This window comes from Dipodomys ordii, unplaced genomic scaffold, assembly GCF_000151885.1.
Source record: "Dipodomys ordii isolate 6190 unplaced genomic scaffold, Dord_2.0 Scaffold26, whole genome shotgun sequence".
Classification (NCBI taxonomy): domain Eukaryota; kingdom Metazoa; phylum Chordata; class Mammalia; order Rodentia; family Heteromyidae; genus Dipodomys; species Dipodomys ordii.
In genome coordinates, this window is record NW_012267242.1 from 9,755,091 (window position 1) to 9,778,381 (window position 23,291).

The window sequence follows — 23,291 nt, forward strand, 5'->3', positions numbered from 1 at the left end:
ATATTGAAAATGTTCCAAGATTGCTTGCCAAAGTCAGTTTGGCAGTCAGATTGAGTGAGGGCCTATTTTATTAGGGGCCTTCTTTTAGAGAGTCTGTTATAAATGAACCAATTTTAGAGTGTTTTGCCTCACAGAATGCACTGCACAGTCTATAATACATTTTAGAATATGAGGCTTAGTCATCTGTTACCTTAAAATAAATTTCAAGAAACAATACCTTCTTTATTTCATAACATTTAACATAACATTTTGAATGAAGCAAATATATCTTTAATTACCTCCTTTCCTTATTACTGCCAGTTGTTTAGCAGGTACTGGAGAGTAAAGAAAAGAAAAAGAAATAGTTCAAGTTTTCTGTTTGGTTAATATTTTTCTTTTGGAAAGGCTGTAAAATATTTGGCAAAGGGTAAAACTTAATTAAAAAAAGACATTGTTATGGATCAGTTACCTCTCTCATGCCAGGAAAAAGGCCATTGTTACCTACTGGAACTTCTTTCCAAACTTAAGTGGATTGTTAGGTGTAATTTTAAAGGATTTATAGAACTTAACATTTACAGGAAAATTTTGGTTACTATATTATTTTGGGATACTTTTCAGCAAAACTGACTGTACAAAGTACGTCTTTTTTTTTTTTTAACCCAAACCATATATTTAACTGACCGTTTGGTATTTCAGAGTCTGAAATATATCCTAGTGTCAGTAGCTTATTCAGAATTCAGTAAATACTTGTTTAGTGAGTGAATGAAAAAAGTTTCAAAGTGTTTTAAGTTTAAAAGTCCATATACTTAAATGCTTAAAGCACTTCATGAACTTAAATTGATCACTACAATCACAACTTGTAGTCAGTTAAGAAAAGAATGATTTGGGCAAATAACTACTCTCAGTTGTAACAAAATAAAGTTTAGAGGGTATGTTATATGTGTGTCTCAGAGGAGATGGAATAATACAAAAGCTTAGAGGAAGCATCATGGGAGATGACAGGATGGCTGAGGAGATGAGAGTTTCAGCTGCCTGATATATGTGAGCAAACCTGGAGGACCCCAGCCGGGATGGGGGCAAAGCAGCTGTCTCCCTTGTCTGGAGTCTGTCGGGACATTCATCTTATTCCACCTTTGAAAGACAATATGCCATAGCTAGTCGAAGATTACTCTCCCAAATGGTTTCTGGATTTTGTGTAATCATCAGAAAGAAGTATATCAACTACTTCATGTACAGCATAATTATATAGCTCTATATAATTCTTTGGTTCACAGATACTGTCTTAAGCTTGTTAAACCATTTTTTCCACACTGTTTTGAATCTTCAGGGCCTAGCAAGATGTCTAGTCTTTTATAAATATTTAGAAATAAATTGTTGAATAAACCAACTAGATAATTCATATCAGTCAAGCTTTTCTTATGGAGAGCTCAATTTTATGCTATGATAATTTGATAATGAGAATCAGGCTGTCTGGTGTAACACACATAGTTAGATGTTTCCCAGATAGTGGGAAGAGGTGTAAAAGGATTCTACTACTAAATTATTGTTGTTTGATCTGTCTTTGGAATATAACTTCCTCTCCTTTAATCTTCACACCCCAAATATACTTGTTCCTGACTTTAAAAAACAAACCAAAAAAAAAAAAAAGAAACATAGCCTCACTGATGAAAAGGAGTGAAAGACAGACATACAGTCTACTACTCCCATAGTATTTGGGCTTCTTTTATATTTGATTTTTAGATCCCTAACTTTTAGTGGAAAGGTGTGGATGGCACAAGGGACTGTGGACACCAGAGAGAGCCAGCGTGTAAATAACCTTTTTTGTCAATGCTGGCTGCCTCTTGGATGTTTACTAATTTAGAGTAAGTGACATTATGAATGATCAGTATATTACAAAATTATTGGAGGAATTGTTCATTTATGTTTTTTTTATTTGGAAAGCAGAATAAATTGAGAATTCAAAACCAGACTTGATCCATATTGTAAATGAATTTGCCAATTCATTTACAATACGTCAGTTTCTTTCCCATATTTGGGTTACAGGGGCTCTGCTACTTACCAGTAGTTTGAGGTTTAACTATGATGTTTTCTATAGGAATGCAAGCAGTATACTGTGTTGTAGTGTAGTGTACTATCTTGTTGTGTCTTGTAGAAAGCAAAGATAGACACGTAAGCCCATTCATTCCGTTGGACCCAATTTGTGTGTCTGTGGTCACCTGGGCGTGCCCACCTCCTCTTTCCAACACACACTGCTTTTATTATGTTGCCTCTCTGCTCAGAAACCTTTCCTTTCCCCAACTTCCTTGACATGGCTTTAAAAGTTTTCCTTCAAGAGTGGAGTGTGTTTTATAGGGGAGGGAAGAAAGAGTAGCTCAGGGAGAAGCGGCTCCTGACCCCAAACACCGAGGCCTCCGTGAAGGAGATTGCTCTAGCTAGTAGTGGGATTTACTTGCAGATGAGAAGTTTTACCAAGAAATGATGGTCTTTGTGTCCACTTCCTTTTTTTTTTTTTCTCCTAGCTAATACTAAATATTGTGGGGTTTTAAGTCTTAGTCTGAAACTTTGTTTTTGAGCTGCCAGCAGTGACCCAATACATTACCAGAAACTAAAACTACATCTTTATAAAATAACCCTTAAGAAAGGGTTTTAACTATGATTTAATTGTTATAGAGTTTCCCTCTAATAGAGTTAGACTCTATATTGAGCTCCAAATTATACTTTTTTTCCTACTTCTTTACTCATGGCCTCCTCCTACCAAAGCTTAAAATGTTCAGTGAGTAACCTTTGAGACTGGTGAGGGTTTTGACTTGAGCTGGGTAGAATCCATTCCAGCACTCCATGTTCTTAAGTTAGTTAAGTTTAATAAGGCTTTTCTGGCCTCCTTATGGGCTTTTTTTGGATCTCTTATTAATGATTATTATTCACATATTATTAAGAACCTATGTATTATATTCTCATTAAGTATGTTTTGTACAGGGCTCACAGCAACATTCTGGCATGGAAAGGCTTGAGTTTAATGGTAAGTACTTTATAATTCAGTGTAATCTTAAACTGTAAAACACTGAGTTGTTTACTTTGTAACCTCCAACTAAAACCATGCAAGTTTAACTTCATAGGTTAAGGAAGATTTCTTTAAAAATTAAAGCTGCTTTTCAATCCCTTAAAATACTTTAAATATTTTAATTAATCAATTGTCCCTTTCAGAAGTTTAATTGTTTAGTGATATTTCTATACTGCTGCCCCCTCCAAGAAAGAAGAAAAAGAGAGAGAGAGAGAGAGAAAGAAAGAAAGAGAGAAAGAAAGAAAGAGAGAAAGAAAGACAGAGAGAGGAAGAAAGAAAGAAAAAAAGACATTCTTAGAGTTCCCTTCAGGAATGTATATTGTGGGACCAAGAGCCATGTGGTAATTTGACCTTTTATAGTGCCTTTTTACCCTATAACTGGCAGAGACAAAACATGTTTGAAAATGAATTTCCCATGCCCTGCCTTTCTCACCTTTCAACCAACAGCAGAATAGCCACCTTTTAACTATTGATCTAGCAAGGCCTTGGGATGAACACATCTGTAGGAAAAATAGTTAATAGGAAATGGCACCTTGAGACCCTCAGTCCCTGTTATCCCCACTCTGTTTTGTACACACGATTCTTCCCTTGTTGACTCAAAATAACCAATAGCATCATTTCTTGCCTGCTGCTTAGGGCCACTCTCAACTAATAAAAGAAAAGTTTCTTATTAAGCTAAATGGAAAGTGAAGCTGTCCCAGTCTGATTTGTTACAGCTCTTGGAGTAGTTTTGAGTGTGTGGGGGATAGGCAGACATCATGTACATTACATACAAAGTGTTTTTCCTTTGGAACAGATCCCATAAGCGTGCAGTATTACTCTGTGGCATTTCCATCAAGTAGACATCCTTAACTTTTAGGTATTTGTCTTTCGCCAGGAAGTTTTGGTGGCGTTGCCATGGGGATTTGTAAGTATGTGCACACTGCACATTTCTGCCATTGTTTTCTGTGGTCTTTTATTGTATCTTCTCAGCAATATTCCTCATGTCTTTAGTAGAAAACTGCAAATTATTTAATAGCTAAATTGGAAGCAAGGTTTCTTTTTAGCTAATTAGTATCCATTAAATGCTCGAGTGGGTTTTAAAATAGATGCAGTAAGACACAACAGAGGGAATTCTGCAGTCAGACTGCCTTATTAATGATTATTATCCACAAACTATTAAGAGATAAAGATACATGCAAGCTCTAAGCAGTTACTAATCATGTTAAAACATTTTTTATTGTCTGCTTTAGATTGGCATATTCCTATCTGTTTAAAGAGAATTCATACTTCCATGTTTTAAGTTAGACATTAACTTTTTTTTTTTTTTTAGTCAGTACTGGAGTTTGAACTGAGGGCCTCATGCATGGTTAGGCAAGTCATCCATCCAGTCCTCTAACACATAGATAGTGTCTATTAAAGGTAGAGATGGTCAGAATTGTGGGTCTGGATAGATATTGAGAAAAACAAATTGAACAAACATATTTGGTTGTTGATTAGTTTTATTTGATTATCTTTAAGTAGAACTGTTTAAAGTATCCCATTTCAAAATTGACATTAATGAACATTTTGAAGCAATATTTTTTGTCACTTATAAATATATCAGTTTTACATGAGAAATTATCAGCTATAAATGACTTTTATGTTTATTATGTATCTAATCATGTAAACAGAAATATTTAGTTTTACCTCAACATTTTAATTTAGGTTACTTAATATTCAAACTTTTATATTCTATGGCATATGAATCTCATGTAATTTGTGATTTTTTAATAGCATGACCTTTCTAGGTTTTTAATACATTTTATTGTTACTTAAAAATGTCGCCAAATAATATATGATGATGGCCTGAGTTTAAAGATCTCTTAAAATTTATGAGATGACACTTTGTCATGAACTGTACTTATGTCCTGAGTGAAGAAAGTTAACTGAAATGGCATTAAACTGTAATTAAAATTTATAATGACAGCAAGACATCCAGGCATGGTATTATATTTTACATGCATTTTCCAGTTTAATCTTGAAAACAACCCAAGGAATTCAGTGCTACTATTGTCATTTCCATTATATAAGAAGAAACCAAGCTCTGAAAAAGTTGAATAGTGCAATATTCATTCAATAGAAAATGGTATATATAGAGTCCTGGTCTCTCTGACTGGAAACTTCCTTCTTAATAACATCTCTGTGAATATTAAAGAATTGGGTTTTATTGTTGCTTTTTTTGCTATAACTTAGTTTCAGCAGTAGTTCAAGAAATAATTATCAAATGCTTACTATGTAGTAGGCAGGTTCACTCTAGTGATCATAGAACCAAAGTCACACTGATCACAAAAGTAATCATGAGGAAACAAGTGACATGTCTTAGGCTGCCGTGGTAATTTTTTGATTATGTAGGCAGCATCCTGATACCGTTGCCTCCTCTAGACTCTGAGGAAACTCCCTAACTCTACAGCATGTTTGTGTCATGTCCATGTTACACTTAAGCACCTTAGCTAGAGTGGGACACACAGTGGGTTCTGAGTGCACTAGCAACTAAATAAAATTTCACTTTAAATGTAGACAATATCAAGATCTTGGATCAAGATCCATGCCCTTTAAAAATGTTTATTGTTACTATAAAGGTGATGTACCAAGGGGGTTGCGGTTACATAAGTCTGAATACATTTCTTGACAATGTCATCCCCTTCCCTTGCTCTGTCCCAGTTTTTCCTTCATCCCTACCCACAAGTTGTATAGTTCATTTTCAACATAGTGTCCAATGAATAACGTTGCTGCATTTTGTCCTTCTCTTTCTGTGTTGTTCTTTCAAACCAGTGATGAAGGTTAAATGAGGGCCTTATTCTCAGTAGGTAGGAAAGTATTCTGCTACTTAAACCACACTCACAGCCCCCTCCCCTTTTTTTTGGCTTTACATATTTTTCAAATAGGGTCTCACATTTTTGCCTGGGGCTCTCCCAAACAGTGATCCTCCTCCTACCTGTGCCTCCTACATAGCTGGATTATGGGTGTGCACCACCATACCCAGCCCCCTAGATCTATGTCCTATGAGTCATTTGGATAGATCTTGCTACAACTACAAGAGAAAGTATCAATTGGGTCTTTCCTTGAAAATATTGCCAACACTTCACTTTATGTATTTTCCTATTTTAAACTAATCTGAATTTTAATTATCTAAAGTTCTACTTAAACTTTTAATGTGTTAGCCAAAGCTAACCTCTGGCAATAAAAGCCTTAGGCTGATTATATCTGGAGGAATGATATGAATATTAGTTGGGAAGAGGTACAAAGGACTCCGGGATATTGATATATATCTTGAACCAAATGTAGCCACCAAATGGTGATTACATAAATGCATAAATATGTGAATATCCACTGAACTGTATGTTTCACGTCTATGCCTTTTACTGAAGGCCCCACTCTCCAAGTCTCCAAGACCCCATCCTAAAATTTCTTTTTTTTTTTTTTGGTCTGGTCGTGGGGCCTGAACTCTGGGCCTGGGCGCTGTCCCTCAGCTCAAGGCTAGTGCTCCACCACTTGAGCCACAGTGCCACTTCCAGCTTTTTTTTTTTCTGCTTATGTGGTGCTGAGGAATCCAACCCAGGGCTTCATGCATGCAAGGCAAGCATTCCACCACTGAGCCACCTTCCCAGCCCCCATCCTAAAATTTCTTCCCATCTTCTTGGCCAATCTATGTACATTTGAAAGGCAAAGATAATACTGCGTTAATTTTTATGTGTCTAGTATGGAGTGGGAGAGAGGCTGGAGGCAGGTGGAGGGAGGGAGATGATGTTCTTTCTTTGATGACATCATCTCTTCTTCATAATTAACCCAGTTCCACTCTTGAGTTTCTACCTTGACATTTATATGTTTATTTCTTGATTTGAAGATAGCAAAACTAAGTGGAATTGTGATTTCAGAATCTTAATAATAAAAATATGAAGTAGTAATTTGTGACAAGATCACATCTGTGCACAAATCTTGCCCTCTTTGCTTTCCTGCTGGCGTCTCTGTGAGCCTCCCACCTTCCTATTTCAGTATAGGCGAGCAGAAATTATATCTTTTACTTTTTACTGCTCAGCAAATGCTCAGTGAATTGGAATTTGGGGGGGGTGTGGAGAAGACATGACTAAAGGGAAGATTTAATACTGCAGAGAAAATAAAGGGTTGTCCTTGGGCAGCCCTCCTTGGGGAAAGGAGTAATACATCTTCCCATCCCTCTGTCAAAGATGTATGGTAGAAGTAAACCAAGATTGCAGAAAGATTTAAGTTTTCCATCTGGAAGAGCCAGATTTAAGGTCAGGAAGAGGAATAGAAAGGGTGATTTGAACATTTATGACAAAAGCTCTTGGAGTCTCTACATTCATAAGGCCCTATCCTCTCCCCCTCTTTCTCCAATACATTGACCTATGACATAAGTCTGGGAAGGCTTAGCATGCTCAGTTGGCTTGGAGGTATATGTGAATTTGCTATCTAAGAAATAAAGTGTGCACAAGGAAGCATAAGGGAGTTCTGCAGTTGACTTGAAAGCCTTGCACGAGTTCCTCTCGGATATTTGTTCTAGACTGTAGTTTAGCATGTACATGCCATGGAGAATTTGGTTGGAGCACATTTAATCATCTCTTCTGGTCTTTACTAACTGAAATTGTTTTCAAGTTACAGACGTAACACTATGAACTCATTACTTCTTTAAAGGGATCTAGGATTTCTTAAGTGTATTCAGTCCAGGAAATTGCCAGCTTTAAGGCCATGTTATTGTCTGAGAAGAATTGGTAGACAGATCAGTGGATGCACTCAGACAAATGAAACAACTCATACTATGCATAAAGCCTTAATGAAGAAAAATCCTTGATAACTTAATGGGCTTTGGACTTCTACCTAGCTTCTCATTTTAAAACGAGGCCAGGCTAAAATTTTTGTTGTCTGACAAGTAAGGAAATTATGAGCAATTCCCTTTTAGGAGGTCAGAAGACAGAAAGTAGATCCTAGATTCCCATTGCTGTTTAAATCAAGTTTTCCAAAACATAGCAGACAAAACAGTAACTGAGAGCTTCCATGAACACAATTACAATCCTGAAAACAACAGTCTCAGAATCTATATTCATCCTCAGGTGAACAGCTGATACCAGATAATACAAAACCATAGCCTATGCCAGGACAGATCTGGACAGTTGAGTCAGACCCTGGAAACTCCATCCCAGCTCCGTGAGTGTGCCATGAGTCGCTTGCTGGTCGCACAATACTGGATGCTATGTATTTTGTGGAAATGGACTTTTAGATTCTGCGTTTCCCCTTAACACAAAGCTTTACAGAAGGTGAGAATTGAAATATCACAAAATAAAAATCCTAGATTCTAGATCAAGGATAACTTTGAAAGTAGTCATAGGTATTAGAAAGGAATGTGGATATGACCATATAAAACAATGCTTATTGAAATGAACTCCAAGGAATGGGATCAAGAGATTGTTTATTAATTGTATGGTTTGCAGTTCTTTCTTTTTTTCCCCCCTTTGGTTTATTCCCTGTTGTCACTTTTTAAATTTTGGTACCCTTTGTCTTGTATATAAGTTTATCTGATTTGGGAAAGGGAGGGGAAATCACAGAAACAATGGGACAAAGGGTGAGCCAATTCAACAATGATACTCACTAGATACTGTATTGGAAATGCACTTTACAACTTGGGAGCCAGGACACCTGTAATTGAGGCTGAGATCTGAGGATCCCAGTTCAAAGCCAGGCTGGGCAGGAAAGTCTGTGAGACTCTTATCTCCAATTAACCACCAGGAAACTGGAAGTGGTGCTGTGGCTCAAGTGGTAGTGCACTTATCTTGAGCTGAAGAGCTGAGGGACAGCACTCCGGCCCAGAGTTCAAGCTTCATTACCAACAACAACAACAACAAAACAAAAAAAAACCTTGGAAAGGAAGGGAATCGGGAGAAGTAGGAGAAAATGAGGGAGGTAGTAACACTTTATCAAAAGAAATGTACTTATTACCTTACTTATGTAACTTTAATCCCTCTGTATGTTACCTTTACAATAAAATTTTTAAAATCAAAGTAAAATTTAAATGTAGGTACAAGAAATCATGTTGAAAATGTATCACTAAGTAGGAAGAGTATCTACTACAGTTGTAGTGTCCTATGTCTTTAGTATACTCTAAATTGGAAAGATGCATGCCAGTTATAAAGCATGCAATAATATAATGTGATTATAATTGTGATTTATGAAGAAATTATGATATATAAAAAGGAACATTATATGGAACTAAAATCATGTTGTCAAAAGATTTGAAGTTCCTCTAAAAACTTCATAATTCAGAGTGGTTACATTTTAGTATGCATATTTAATGTCTGTCCATTTAGGTACAAAGGAAAGTGCTGAAAGGAAACAGATTGAGAAGATTTACAGTGGCTTTATTGGTGCAGTGAGGATGGGTGATTTTCCTTCATTTTTCAGTCTTTAAGGAAAATAAAACCAACATTAAAACCAAAAAAATACCTCATCAACAATTTGTTCTTCTTTTGAAAATTAAAGTTTACATATTTTGTCATGATGGTGGGGATTGAACCCAGACTAAATGCCAAAGGTAAACAGTCTACCACAGAGCTACAACCCAACTCAGTATATGGTTTATGACAAATGAACTATTAAATGAAAAGCCTATCAAAATTGATGATTTTTGATAGTACTAGAGTTTGATCTCAGGGCCTTTTGCTTGTGAGGCATGTGCTAATCTGTGGAGCTACACCTTTAGCCCTCCCCCCCTTTTGGTGCTAGTTATTTTTAACATAGGGTCTCACTTCCTGTGCAGGTACATGCCAAGACCACAGTCTACCTTTTAAAGCTTCTTATCTAGGTGCATTTGACCATGCCTTGCTTCTTTCCATTGAGATAGAGGCTGGACTTTTCTGCCCCTAATGGCTTGGAATCATAGTCCCCCTAATATCTGCCTCCCACGTAGCTAAGATAACTGTCACATATCACCACACAAAGCTAGGGCTTGAGAAGGGGTCTCAAAAATTTTGCTGTTTAAATTGGCCTCAAGCCATGATCCTCCCAGTCTCAGCCTCCTTGATAGCTAAGATTATAGGCATGAGCCACTGGCCCTCAGCCTAAGGTAAATTTTTAAGTTAAAAAGAATGTCTGCACCTACTTTTCTGAAATAGTAGAATGACAGACTCAGGAAACGTGCTTGGACATTTAAAATAGCCCTTTAAACTTAAGCACTCTTTCATTTTTTTCTTTTTTGGGGAAAGCCTACTAGGTTGACAAACCAGATGATTCCTGACTACTCCTTACCATATGGGTAACTGATAGCCAAGCATTATTTCCCTCAGCATTTCCACTTCTGACACACAGCAGCACAGATGTGTGATTGACATCCATCTCCAAGTTCATCTAAAGTTAGCAACAGAGGAGCAGCTCTGCCTTACCCTTCTGCTGAGCAATGAGACTTCTTTCACTAACCAGTTCTTCTAGCTATTTGAAAAGCTCTTCAGATGAAGAGAGTTGTGTTTGAAAGCAGTTAAGAAACACTATCGTTTACCTACATTATGGGAGAGTCCTTGATACTGACTATTCACATGAAATATTAAAATATTGATTGGAAGAAACAGGTTCATCAGCTGTTATCTCAACAATGTCAAAATACCAGGTAGTTCAAATATTTGGCAGTCTGAATTATCTAAAGTTCCAGGAGAGCTGGAAATGGTGACACATGCTTGTTATACCAGCACTCAGTTGGCTGAGGCAGGAATAACATGAGTTTAAGGCCACCCTGGGCTTACATAGTGAGTTCCAAACCAGCATGAGTTCCATGGTGAAGACCTTGCCTCAAAAACAAGTAAACAGACTTCACAGGAAAATGCCAAGAATTTCACAACAGGAAAGGATCTTAAAAATAATTTAACCTAACTCTTTTACTTTACACATGAGGAAATGAAAGCTAGAGGTCAAAACTCAGTTGGGAAACAGGTCTTCTGACTTCTCATTTGTGGTCTTTTAAGCACATTATCCATAGTATAAGTTTCTAAATATTGTTTTTACATGGCTACTTAGGCACAGATAGGTAGATAGATAGATAGACAGACATGATAGACAGACATGATAGACAGACATGATAGACAGACAGATGGAGACATATATTTATAATAGGTTTTATAACTAGGTGTAAATACAAGTGAATTTAAAATTTGAACCAGGTGGAGGACATTGTTCAAAGGTGGAGGTATGTGCTGAGCATATGTGAGGTCCTGGGTTCAATGCCCAGCACCACCAAAAAAGAAAGTGAAGTTTTATTTTTCCTGGTGGCAGAGTGTAACAAGGACAGCTTGAGAACATGTGGCCTCAGCATGGAGAGCTTCCCTCATTTTTGACAGAAAATTCTTGTGTGTCCTTAGTCTAATTCTTTTAAGCTGAGTTGATTTTTGTTTTCTCATGTTAATCTTGAACTTTGTAGAGAAAAACCTTTTCTATCAGGATTATTTTATTAAAACTGACTGTAAGAATTATACTTTGCAAAATTTTGCTTTGCTCTGGCCTTTATTTAGCTTTTAAACAATGAATTACATCTTTCACAGGTTTTTTTTTGGGGGGGAAGGGAGGGTCCGGTCGTGGGGCCTGAACTCTGGGCCTGGGCGCTGTCCCTCAGCTCTTCTGCTCAAGTCTAGTGCTCTACCACTTGAGCCACAGCACCACTTCCGGCTTTTGTCTTTTTGCTTATGTGGTACTGAGGAATTAAACCCAGGGCCTCATGCATGCAGCAAGGCAAGCGCTCTACCACTGAGCCACCTTCCCAGCCCTTTCACAGGTTTTTAAAATATATATTTTATTGTAAAGATACTGTACTAAGGGGTTACAGTTACTCTTTCACAGGTTAAAAATGTTTTTATTATCTTTAAGTAGTTATGCAAGGGAGTTGCCATTCAATAAAGCCGTTTCTGAATATAATACATCTCATCAGTGTCACCCCTTTTAACATTCTCATCCACCCCTTCCATCCCACCCCTTCCCTTATATTTCTTAGCTTTTTAGGGTATATATTGAATTTCTTGTTGCCCTTTAACGAAGCAGTTTATCTATATAACACATCTTGATTTAGTGTAGCTTTTGACAGTTACATTTTTTTCTTGTGGTTCAGGGGGTGGAACCCAGGGCCTCACTGTGCTAAGATAAATTTCTTCCCATTGAGCTATACCTACATCCCTCAAAAATTTATTTTTTAGGTTAAACATGAGAAAGCCTAGTTAAGGTAGAAAAATCAGTTTCACTAGAGTATCCTTAAAATTGTAAGTAAAGCATTTCTTTGGCTGTTGGAGGACAGCCTTCCCCAGTGAAATGAAGACATTACAGCAGCTGCAAGGTATGTTTTACCCTCCTGGAAACCATCTGGCTACAATGGATTTTCATTCCTCTTTCACTCCTCCCCCTCTTCCCAAGTTGTTGTTGTTGTTTTTTTAACAGATGTGACTTTTAACCTTCCAGATTCAACCTTATACAATACTAAGTAATTTTGTAAGGACAAAGTAATTCAAACTGTGAGAAATAAAGTCAAGGAAGTTGAGTAGTGCCCAGTGCCACATCTGTAATCCTAGCTAATCAGGACGCTGAGATCTGAGGATCATAGTTTGAAGCCAGTTTGGGCAGGAAAGACTGTGAGATTCTGATTTCTAGTCAACCACTGTAACACCATAAGTGGAGCTGTGGCTCAAGTGATAGAGTGCTAGCCTTGAGTAAAAATCTCAGTGACAGAGCCCAGGTCCTGAGTTCAAGCTTTAGGAGCAATACCAAAAGGGGAGGGGGGAGGGGCGGGAAGGGAAGGAGGAGAAAGAAAAAGAAGAAAGATTATGGTTCTTGTAAGTTTGATCTTAAATGATAGTTCTTACACTGAGCAAAATGTAGACATTAAAAATTGAAAATTAGCAGATGTTAGTTGTTATTATTATTATTATAAAGGTGATATACAGAGGGGTTATAGTTATATAAGTCAATGTCACCCTTGCTCTCTCCCAGTTTTTCCCTGTCCACAGTTGTAGAATTCATTTTCTACATAATGAGTACCACTGCTACAATTTGTTTACCTTTTGTCCCTCATTTCTGTGTCCCCTTTACCCTCTCGAAGACAAATACTAACAAACAAATGAGATTTTAAAAAAATACAAGGGAAAAAAGCCACGTGATTCCATCTCCTGGATGTATTTATATTTTTAATCTCTGACTAAACTGGTAAAGGTCTTACTAGTTTCCTATTTTATATTCAGCTATGAGCAAGTATCATTGACTTTTACAAAGTCAATCCTGCAGGTTTCTAGTGCTTATGAGTAAAGAGATGATGTTACACTTCTATTCTACATGAGTCTTCTGTACTTATTTACTTAACTGATGCTTAAATACTATATCCAGAGAAAGTAGTAGGACTTGAGATCATTCAAGAAGCCAGACACTGGTGGCTCATGCCTATAATCCCAGATAACCAGGAGGCTGAGATCTGGAGGATTACAGTTTAAAGCTAGCCCAGGCAGAAAAGTTTACAGGACAGCACTCAAGTTAGCCAGCAAAAAGCAAGACTTGAAGTGAGGCTCAAGTGGTAAAACTCCAGCCTAGCAAGTGTAAAGTCTTGAGTTTAAATCCCCTGTACCACCAAAAACAAAGATCATGCAGCTGACAAATTTTAGGGCCCAGATTCAAAATCTAGCTCTCGTCAGTTGATTTCTAAGTTTGCTGTTCTTTTAACAGTGATTTCTTCATACTCAAAGTATTTATTAAGTATATGCTAAACTTCTTTTCTCTAATATTTACAAAATATTTGGTGTTTATCAGGTGCTCTTTAAATGTGAACCTCCCATTGCCAGCCTCTTCCTCCCTTCTAGCTTATTTGGCATAGGAGTTGGGCCTCAGTTCACTTATTTCTAGACATCATGATAAGCAGCACTTTGAAGTCGACATCTCTTAAGCATTCAGGAAATGCATTACGCAAGGAGTTGTGGTTAATGTCGTACTTTACATCACTTGACACAGACCATAAACATTTAGCTCTGGCGCATGAAAAATGGCTTTGAGTCCAAGCTTAGCTTGTCTCAGGATATCTGCTTCATAGTCACGATAAAGCCCGAGTGTGCCGGTGATGATTCATGGAAATACTTAATGATGAAGAAAGGCTTTGTTTTTGTTGGAAATCTTGTAAAGTATGTTCATCAAACTGTGGATTTGTTATTTTGAGATACTTTCTTCCTAACATCCCAGTAAAGAACTGTAGTTATTACTTGCAGAGTGTCCCCTTACAAAAGACAGTGTGGCACAATCCAGTGTATGACTACAGAGACTCAAATGTGCTTTCATTTATGACTGCCGTAAGTTCAGAGTGTATTTCTTTCTTTGCATCTTAGTTGTTTAGAAACATAAAAAGCCATTTCTCATAGGCTTCATTTTCCTGAACGTAAGAAAGAGTTAGCTGGGCGTAAACAAATACAGCAGTGGTACTCACTATGCACTATGTTGAAAATGAACTATACAACTTGTGGGTGGGGACGGGAGGGAAAAATTGGGATAGAAGGAGGGAAGAGGTAATATTGTCCAAAAAACAATGTACTCATTAACTGACTTAAGTAACTGTAACCCCTCTGTACATCAACTTTATAAAAACAATTAAGGGATTTTGCTCAGTGGAAGAGTACTTGCCAGGCAAATGCAAGGCCTGAATTCAGTCCTCAGCTCTGAGAGAGAAAAATAAAGCTATAAAAGACAAAACAAAAACAACAAGACAACTATAATAACAATTAAAAACTAAATTTAATCAATCAATTTAAAAAATGAAGAGCTAGTTAGAACTTACAACCCCAACACTGTCACTTAGTATTAATTCTGCAGGTGAGTCAAGAATAGAATCCTTCAGACTGAAGGGAAGTCTTTATGTTTCAGTATTCTTATTTCCTTCTTCCTACAGTTTCCCTCAGTCTTCCCAAAAATGATTAGAAGAGAAAAAAGTGAAAGTCATGAAGAAAGACCATTTATAACTTTTCCACCCTTTTTGTCAATTTCCTGTTAACTTTTCTCTTCTTAAATTTCTTTTTTTCTATTACCTTTCCAACAATTTCCCTTGTCCTCTGTATGTCCTCCCATTTATCTCAGCACACTGTGCCTCCCACTGTTTCTGAGAACTTTACAGTCTCATTAGTTGTTCCCTGAGTGACATATGTGCACATACCACAGTTCACTGGTCATCAGAGTACAGGGGCCAAGGTTCTCAACTGCTATAACTGGTCTCAAGCGTGAAGTGCCAGGGACAATTTATTACTATGAGTACTTGAGTTTGTAAGTGCTTTTTTTTCTAAAGCAGATTTGAGCTTAGCTCTAAAATAATGTGACTAGCACTGCTTGCCTACAGAAATTCTTTCTTGAGTGGGAAAAAGTGACTGTTGTAGTCTGCTGTCAGGGGATTGTGCACAACCCCAGCTTATCTCAGCCACAGCCTGTGGGAGTAGGTTGGGAACATGCAAAGGTCACTGTTCATAGGCTTTTTCTCCACATGAAATGATGAAATAACTAAATCCCTAAGGAAAGAAGGAACAGGCAAAGATTCCACTTACAATAATTATTGCTTGTGTTTGGGTTTGTTTGTTTGGCTGGGTGGGAGCTGACACCATTTTGACCATTTGGGATGAAGACAGGTTTTTTGACTCTGGGGATAGAAGACAGTTTTTCTGTCTAATAGAGGGTTATGTTTATTTTCTTTCACTAAAGTTGTTAATTAACACAGTTAAAGTGAAGATCATCTAGTAGGTCTTTATATTAAATAGATATTAAAAGAAGCAAATCTGACAGATTTTACAAATAGAGACTACTTTTGATCTAGGAAAGTTTGGGATGATTTCCTTGCTTTACCCCCCATTCACATGTGTTTTCTAAGAAGAGAAACACAAACAGATTGTAAAAAGACAGCTGTAAATCAACCAGGTTTCACGCTCTACCTGCAGTGTGGTTTGGGTGTTTCCAACATCTGTTTCTCGTGTCCATTAGTGTAGGAACTTCAAAGGGATCTGATGTTTTCCCAAGAGGTATCTTTGTGGTAGCCTCAATTTTTCTTTTTCAAATGATGTTGACAATCTCTACATATTGTCACAAATGTAACATTAAGTGAATCTTTGCTCAAACAGAAAGAATGTGATGAATCCATAGCTGTTTGCATCTCTAGGGATTAAACCAGTCACAACAGATCCATGAACTTCTCAGTTAAAAAATGGATAGATAAGAGAATGTTTATGCATCAGACAGCAAACAATCATTTCAAATACCTAGTATAATATAATCCAGCATCGTGTATCAGAGTTAATATTTGAGTTCTAAGAATAGCAAAATGTGTTAACTGCCCATGGAAATCCAAGAAGTACCTTTGAAAATGTGTCTAGCTGGAAAACTGGGAGTGAAAAATTAAGATTATAGATAGAAATGATTTCTATACATAATCTTGTTATGTGCCTTACTCTTCCTCTGTGAAAGTAAGCTTTTTCTAATAGCTCAGTAATAGCATTAACCTCAGTGTCCAGACAGCATATACTTTCAAAGTCTGTGTAGTTGGGGTAATGGTTGTCTAATTCCATGAAAATATTTTTTTTAAAATCATTTAATGATACACTTGAAATGGAGGAAATGTGTGGTATGTGAATTATAGCTCAATAGTACTGTTATATTAAGAAATCATTGTGTAATTATATTTGCCTTTGGAAGTTCTTTGGTAGATGTATTCAAAAGGCTAAATGTGCTTCATAGTTTCTCCAGGGCACTTGGTATAGAGCATGCTTCCAAGTCCTTCACCCAGCCCTATGGTTGTCTGTTTGCTTCATGCAACGAACCAAGTGCTCCCCTGTCTGCACACTTCCACTCACCTTCATACCAGCTGAGGTCCTGAGTGACCAAAGGGAAACCGACTGGTCTCTAAAAATGGGACTGGAAAAGAACTGGAGTGTATTTTCTCTAAAATTCTTTCTAGAGCTTGCAATCTATGAAATTTTGGCAAGTCTTGATTCTGATACTTTTAATGGGCTTAGAATCATCATGCTAACATGCAATAAAGCATGAAATATGCAACATCTGCATCTTCAATTTAAACAGACTAATACAAAGTATTCTAGAATGCAAAAGGTAGGAACACTGTTAGTCTCATACATAGTTACAGTTGGAGTTAGATAAATAATTTTTTAGGAATGAATGTGTGTATCCTAAAAAATATAAATAGGGAAGAAAAGTAAGAAAAAGAACTTCAAGAATTCCAAAGTAAGGTTAGACCTGTGGAAGGAGTAATGGCTTGAAGTAGAAAATTTCAGGTCACTCAATTACTCCAAAGAATTTTTGTTTATATGGGTTGTTACTGACATGTACCATATTGCTATGAAGCTGAATTTTTTTAAATTATTTAACTCATTAAAAATAATAGGCTTATTACATGCTAACAACATGTTTCATGAAAAATAATTATATCAAACAGTTCAGTGAGATTTGTATTTCTGTCAAGCTGTGATGTGTGGCAGCAGATTCTCATATGGCAGACAATGTATTGTTTGAAATTTATGAAGTATGTGGAGGAGATTTGGGCTTACACAGATATATACTGGACAAGAGCCTTTACAAATCTCATGAAATGGTTTCAGAAACTCTCAGTGCTCTTCAGATCACACTGTGGGAATCACAATACTGGGAATAGTAAAACAACTCACCAGGCCAGTAAATAGGGGGAATGATGTGGTAGGCTTAAAGACTTTGGAAGTTCCAACTAAGTTATTTTTTAGACAAGCCTCACCATGTAGCCCAGGCTGGCCTCAAACTCATAATCTTCCTGCTTCAGTCTCCTGTGTGCTGAGATTACAGTTTGGGATTACATCCACTATGCTCAGATTGGAATTTCTTCAAATTTGTGCTATATATTTGGGTAGCAGGGTACGAAGAATGAGAGGGAGTAATAGCACAGCCTGGGGAAGACATGATTTGAAATGCAAGCTCATATTCATTGGAACAGATTGTGATACTGGTATTAGAAACTGAGAGGTAAGATACAAGGACAGCTGGTATCTTGAAAATGGAATTGAGTATTTGTGTTTGTTTTTAAGTGTTGGGATTCCCTTAATGAATAAGGAAATGGCTTGGATTGGAAGTTTAGATTGGAGATGAGAAGTTTGTTGGTGGAAAGGAGAATGGATCTTATAACTGGAAGCTGGGGAAGCTTTGAGTCCATTAAGAGCTGAGGATTCAGGTTTGGTCCAGGAAGGTACTGCCTCCCTTGTAGCCCCTGGAGCATTTGTCTACTAGAGTGCACTGTGGCCAGCTAGCAGTGTTAAAGCCACACATGCTTAACGGCTTTCAAATGGTTGTGTATTTTAACCCTTCTGGGATTCTTCATAGGAGGAACTGACAAGTCAACTGTTCATAGCCTATCTAAGGCTCTATCATGTGCTTGTATGTATGATACGAGGCTTTGTTTCTGATTGATTTGCCTTTATTTTTTTTCCAGGCCATCCAGACCTTTCAAGTTACCAAAAAGGTAAACTAATTTGGTTATCTTATTAAATGATAAACTCAGTAATATTTCCCCCCTCCTGTTTCCTGATTCCCCACATTTTCATGCTCTTCCACCTTCTTCGTGTGTGTGTGTGTGTGTGTGTGTGTGTGTGTGTGTGTTTCCGCCATCCTGGGTGCTGTCTCTCACCTCTTCAGCTCAAGGCTACAGTGCTCTGCCACTTGAGCCACAGTGCCATTTCTGGCTTTTTCTGTTTATGTAGTACTGAGGAATCAAACCAGGGCCACATGCATGCAAGGCAAGCAGCCTACCACTGAGCTGCCTTCCCAGACCCTTCATTTATATTTTTTATGAAAGGAAAATAAATTATCTGTGAATTAACTGCTTGAAGAATCCCATATCTCCCAAAGTATTCTAAATGTTATGATGGATTTTTTAGGCTTTAAATTCTCTTTGTGTTTAATCATTTATATTTGTTTACTTATTTTGTAGTGCTTATAATAAATAGGCTTTTCATAATTGTATTTGTTGAGGGATACTGTTCTGTTAACCACCATGACTTAAATTCATGACAGTTCATTTCAAATGAACTATTTGTTTTTCTAAAAGTATTGTGGCCATATTAAAATGACTGTATTCTTTCATATGGACAATTTTAAAGTTTATATATTAGTTAGAGAAAATTTTAAATGGATATATTTCTGAAAACAAAAAATTATCAAATGTCCTCTCAGTTATAGTGACATTATATATAAGAAATTCCAAATGAACTTTGAAATTAAGTTGCTAAAGAATTCACATGCTCATGACTTCAAAATCTTCCTTAAGAGAGTTATCTCATTAGAGCAAAATTACTACATAAATTTTCATTAGTAAACCTTGCTTTTATGCAAAATGATATTTTTAAGTTGTAGTTGAAACATAATTGCATTTTAACTGTGTGTGTGTGTGTTGTGTGCACATTGTTGGAAGTTGAACCAAAGTCCTTTAGCATGCCCAGGGAGTCACTTTACCAACTGAGCTCACCCTTACTTTCACCATTTCTAAGAGACTCCAGTCTGGTGGCATTACATGCGTTTACATTGTTGTGCAAGCATCCCATCATTCATGGTTATGTAAAGATGAACTTTTCTTGCCTTACAAAACTGAATTTCTATCCTGTTTCCTCTTGCCACCATTCTGCTTTTTCTTTCTATGACTCTGACCATGGATCTTATAAGAGTTTAGTTACCCAGATTTTGAGGGGTTTTTGTTTCTGTGTTTGGTTGTTTTGTGTGTTTTTATGTGTGTGTGTGTGTGTGTGTGTGAGACAAGCTTATGTTACTTAGCATAATGTCTTTAGCTTAATGTCTTCTAGGTCATAGCATGTGTTAGAATTTCTTCTGTTTTAAGCCCTAATAATATTCCTTGTACTATACCTAAATACCGCACTTTAACTACTTCTATTTTTTAAAAAAATTGAAAAATATAAATAGAAGAGATAGATGACTAAGCATGTCATTGAGAAAAATAATTCATTTCTCAAGAAAGGCTTGCTTGAGTTTATACAAGATTTGCTTGCTTGAGTTTAGACATCACACACAGTGAGCCCAAAGGAAGAGACTCTCAGGGGAGGAACACAGGTGCAGTGCCTCGGATCATATAAAGTAATATTTATTGAAATGAACTCCAGGAAATGCAAAAAGTTATTTTTTTCTTTAAAAAATTTTACATTTGTTTGCAGATTGATATTTTTAATATTAATAAAATATTTAGGAATTAACCAAAGATGGAAAAGAACTATCTAATGAAAACTATAAAAAACTTGAAGAAAGAAATTACAGAGGACACCAAGAAACAGAAAGACCTTCCATGCTCTTGGATAGGCAGACTTGATATAGTGAAAATGGCCATACTGCCAAAATTAATATACAAATTCAATTCAATTCCTATTAAAATCCCAATGATGTACATTTCTGAAATACAGAAGACAGTCCAAAAATTCATATGGAACAACAAAAGATCTAGAATAGTCAAAACAATTCTAGGAAAAAAAGACAACATGGGAGGGATCTCAATGCCGGACTTCAAACTCTACTATAGAGCCATAATAACACAAACAACATGGTACTGGCACAAAAACAGACCCAGAAGACCAATGGAATAGAATAGAATATCTAAAAATAAAACCACATGCGTATAGTCAGCTGATATTTGACAAAGGAGCCAAAGATATACAGTGGAAGAAACACAGCCTCTTCAACTACTGATGCTGGGAAAACTAGGAGGCCACATGCAGAAAACTAAAAGTGGACCCCAGCCTATCACCATGCACCAACATCAACTCAAAATGGATTAAAGACCTTAACATCAAACCTAAATGTCTGAAACTACTGCAGGACAGAGTAGGAGAGACACTTGAACTTATAGGCACAGGCAGGAACTTCTTGAACAGAGTCCCACGGTCACAACAAATCGGAGAGAGACTTGACAAATGGGACTACCTTAAAATAAAAATGTTTCTGCACAGCTAAAGTTATAGCAAACAAGCTAGAAAGACAAATAACTAACTGTGGAAAAATATTTACCAGCAATATATCAGACAAGGGGTTAACATCCAGTATATACAGGGAACTCAAGAAACTAATCCCTCCCAAACCTAACAAACCAATTACTAAATGGGCAAAAAGAAGAAGAAGAGATAAAAATGGCAAAGAAACACATGAGGAAATGTTCACTATCCCTGGTTGTAAAGGAAATGCAAATAAAGACAACCCTGAGATACCACCTTATCCCAGTCAGAATGGCCCACATCCTAAAGTCAGCCAATGACAAATGCTGGAGGGGATGTGGAGAAAGAGGAACCCTATTACACTGCTGGCGGCAATGTACACTTATATAACCACTTTGGAAAGCAGTCTGGAGGGTCCTCAGAAAGCTAAATATTGACCTCCCTTATGACCCAGCCAAGCCATTTCTAGGCATCTATCCTGAACAACAGGACCCAGTATACAAGGACACATGCACCTCCATGTTTATTGCAGCACTGTTCACAATAGCCAGGATATGGAAACAACCCAGCTCTCCCACCACAGATGAATGGATCCAAAAATTGTGCTATCTATATACAGTGGAATATTATGCAACCATTAGAAAGGACAAAATAATGGCATTTGCAGGGAAATGGATGGAGCTAGAAGAAATCATGTTGAGCGAGGTAAGCCAAGAGCAAAGATACAAACAGCACATGGTCTCCCTGATAAGTGGATGTTAAATCCAAAACGTAAGGTGATACCACTAAGTTAACAAGGCTTAAGAAACAAAGGACTTCCATTCTTCTGGTCTAATCACTACTAAATAACCCCATGCTGCTGATCACATATATGGTATATATGTGCACATGGGAGGGAAACCAGGAGGAGGACACAGAACTGGAGGGAATCAGGGAAAAACATACAGCAGCGGGACCCATCAGCTGCACTGGACATGATCAAAACAAACCAAGCAACGATGGTAGGGAGGGAACGAGTATGAAAGAAGGAACAGTTGACATGATGCAAAACAAAAGAAATGTACTTATCACCCAATGTGGAAGAAATAACTGCATTGTCAAAGCTCATAGGACTCATAAATGTTATAGACCACAATAGACAATTGGCCCTATGAAAGTCAGAACGTGTTTGTGACTTTAATTAAGCATCACTATCCCACAATACTGTGAAATTTAGGAAAGTATGTAATCATTTAATCACAATAAGGAATTTGAAAAAAAATTACAGTTCTCAGATTTATATTTTTAATATTAATTTCTTATATATCTACATATAAATATAGCTTCTTTAAAAAGCCTTTCCTAATTGGTCCTCCCACTCAGGCCAGAAATATCTATTTGTTTATTTAATTTCTGAAGCATTCTAATTATACTCTAAAAATAACATCTCTTTTTTCCTGATGTTGTAGGTCCTTGTAGACCTATCTGATTAGATTGTAGGTTCCTTGAAGGCAAGATCCACATCTTCCATCTTTGTATTCACAGAATACTTTGCAAACTTACTATTTAATGCTAGCTGTCAGATGGATTGATTACTTAACCAGAATGAGTTATACCATATTTTATGTGTGTGAAAATTTTCCAACTGTGACCATTCTTCACATTTTATTAATGGTTGATGCCACTGAAAACACTGTGAGGAGAAACATTTTGAAAGGCCTACCCTTAAGAGACAGGAGGAAAGCCGGGCGCCGGTGGCTCACGCCTGTAATCCTAGCTACTCAGGAGGCTGAAATCTAAGGATCTTGGTTCAAAGCCAGCCCCGACAGGAGAGACCATGAGACTCCTATCTCCAATAAACTACTAGAGAACCGGAAGTGGCGCTGTAGCTCAAGTGGTAGGGCACTCGCTTTGAGCTGAAGAGCTGAGGGACAGCGTCCAGGCCCAGAGTTCAAGCCCCACAACTGCAAAAAAAAAAAAAAGAGAGAGAGAGACAGGAGGAATCAGGAAGCATTATTAAGGGTGAGGGAAAGGAATAAACCAAGGGAAAAGAGATTTTTAGGAAGGAAGGGATAAGTTTTTAACATTGCTCAGGAGAATTGGAAACCAATGACTATCCATTGGTTTAGGCAGTCAGAAGAGACAGGAGAGCAAAGGGCAAGTTAAGAGAAGTTGAAGTTTTGGGCTATTGGCCAGGAAAAGTGGGCCTCCAGTTAAAGGCACTTAACACTCAAAGAAGCATGGCTATCTGTTCCAAGGGAAGGAGGGAAAGAAGAAAGTTTTTTGGGTTTTTTATTTTT

The 23,291-nt window shown here is 37.1% G+C and overlaps 1 protein-coding gene across 2 annotated transcripts in view; it reads left to right on the forward strand.

Annotated features, from left to right (window-relative positions):
• Disp1 (dispatched homolog 1 (Drosophila)) overlaps positions 1–23,291 on the forward strand; it is a 122,436-nt gene that overhangs the window by 79,018 nt on the left and 20,127 nt on the right. For both annotated transcript variants that reach the window (XM_013014972.1, XM_013014971.1), the window contains one exon: positions 18,516–18,545. In XM_013014972.1, the coding sequence (XP_012870426.1) occupies positions 18,516–18,545 (30 nt within the window). The remainder of the gene's footprint in view (positions 1–18,515; positions 18,546–23,291) is intronic.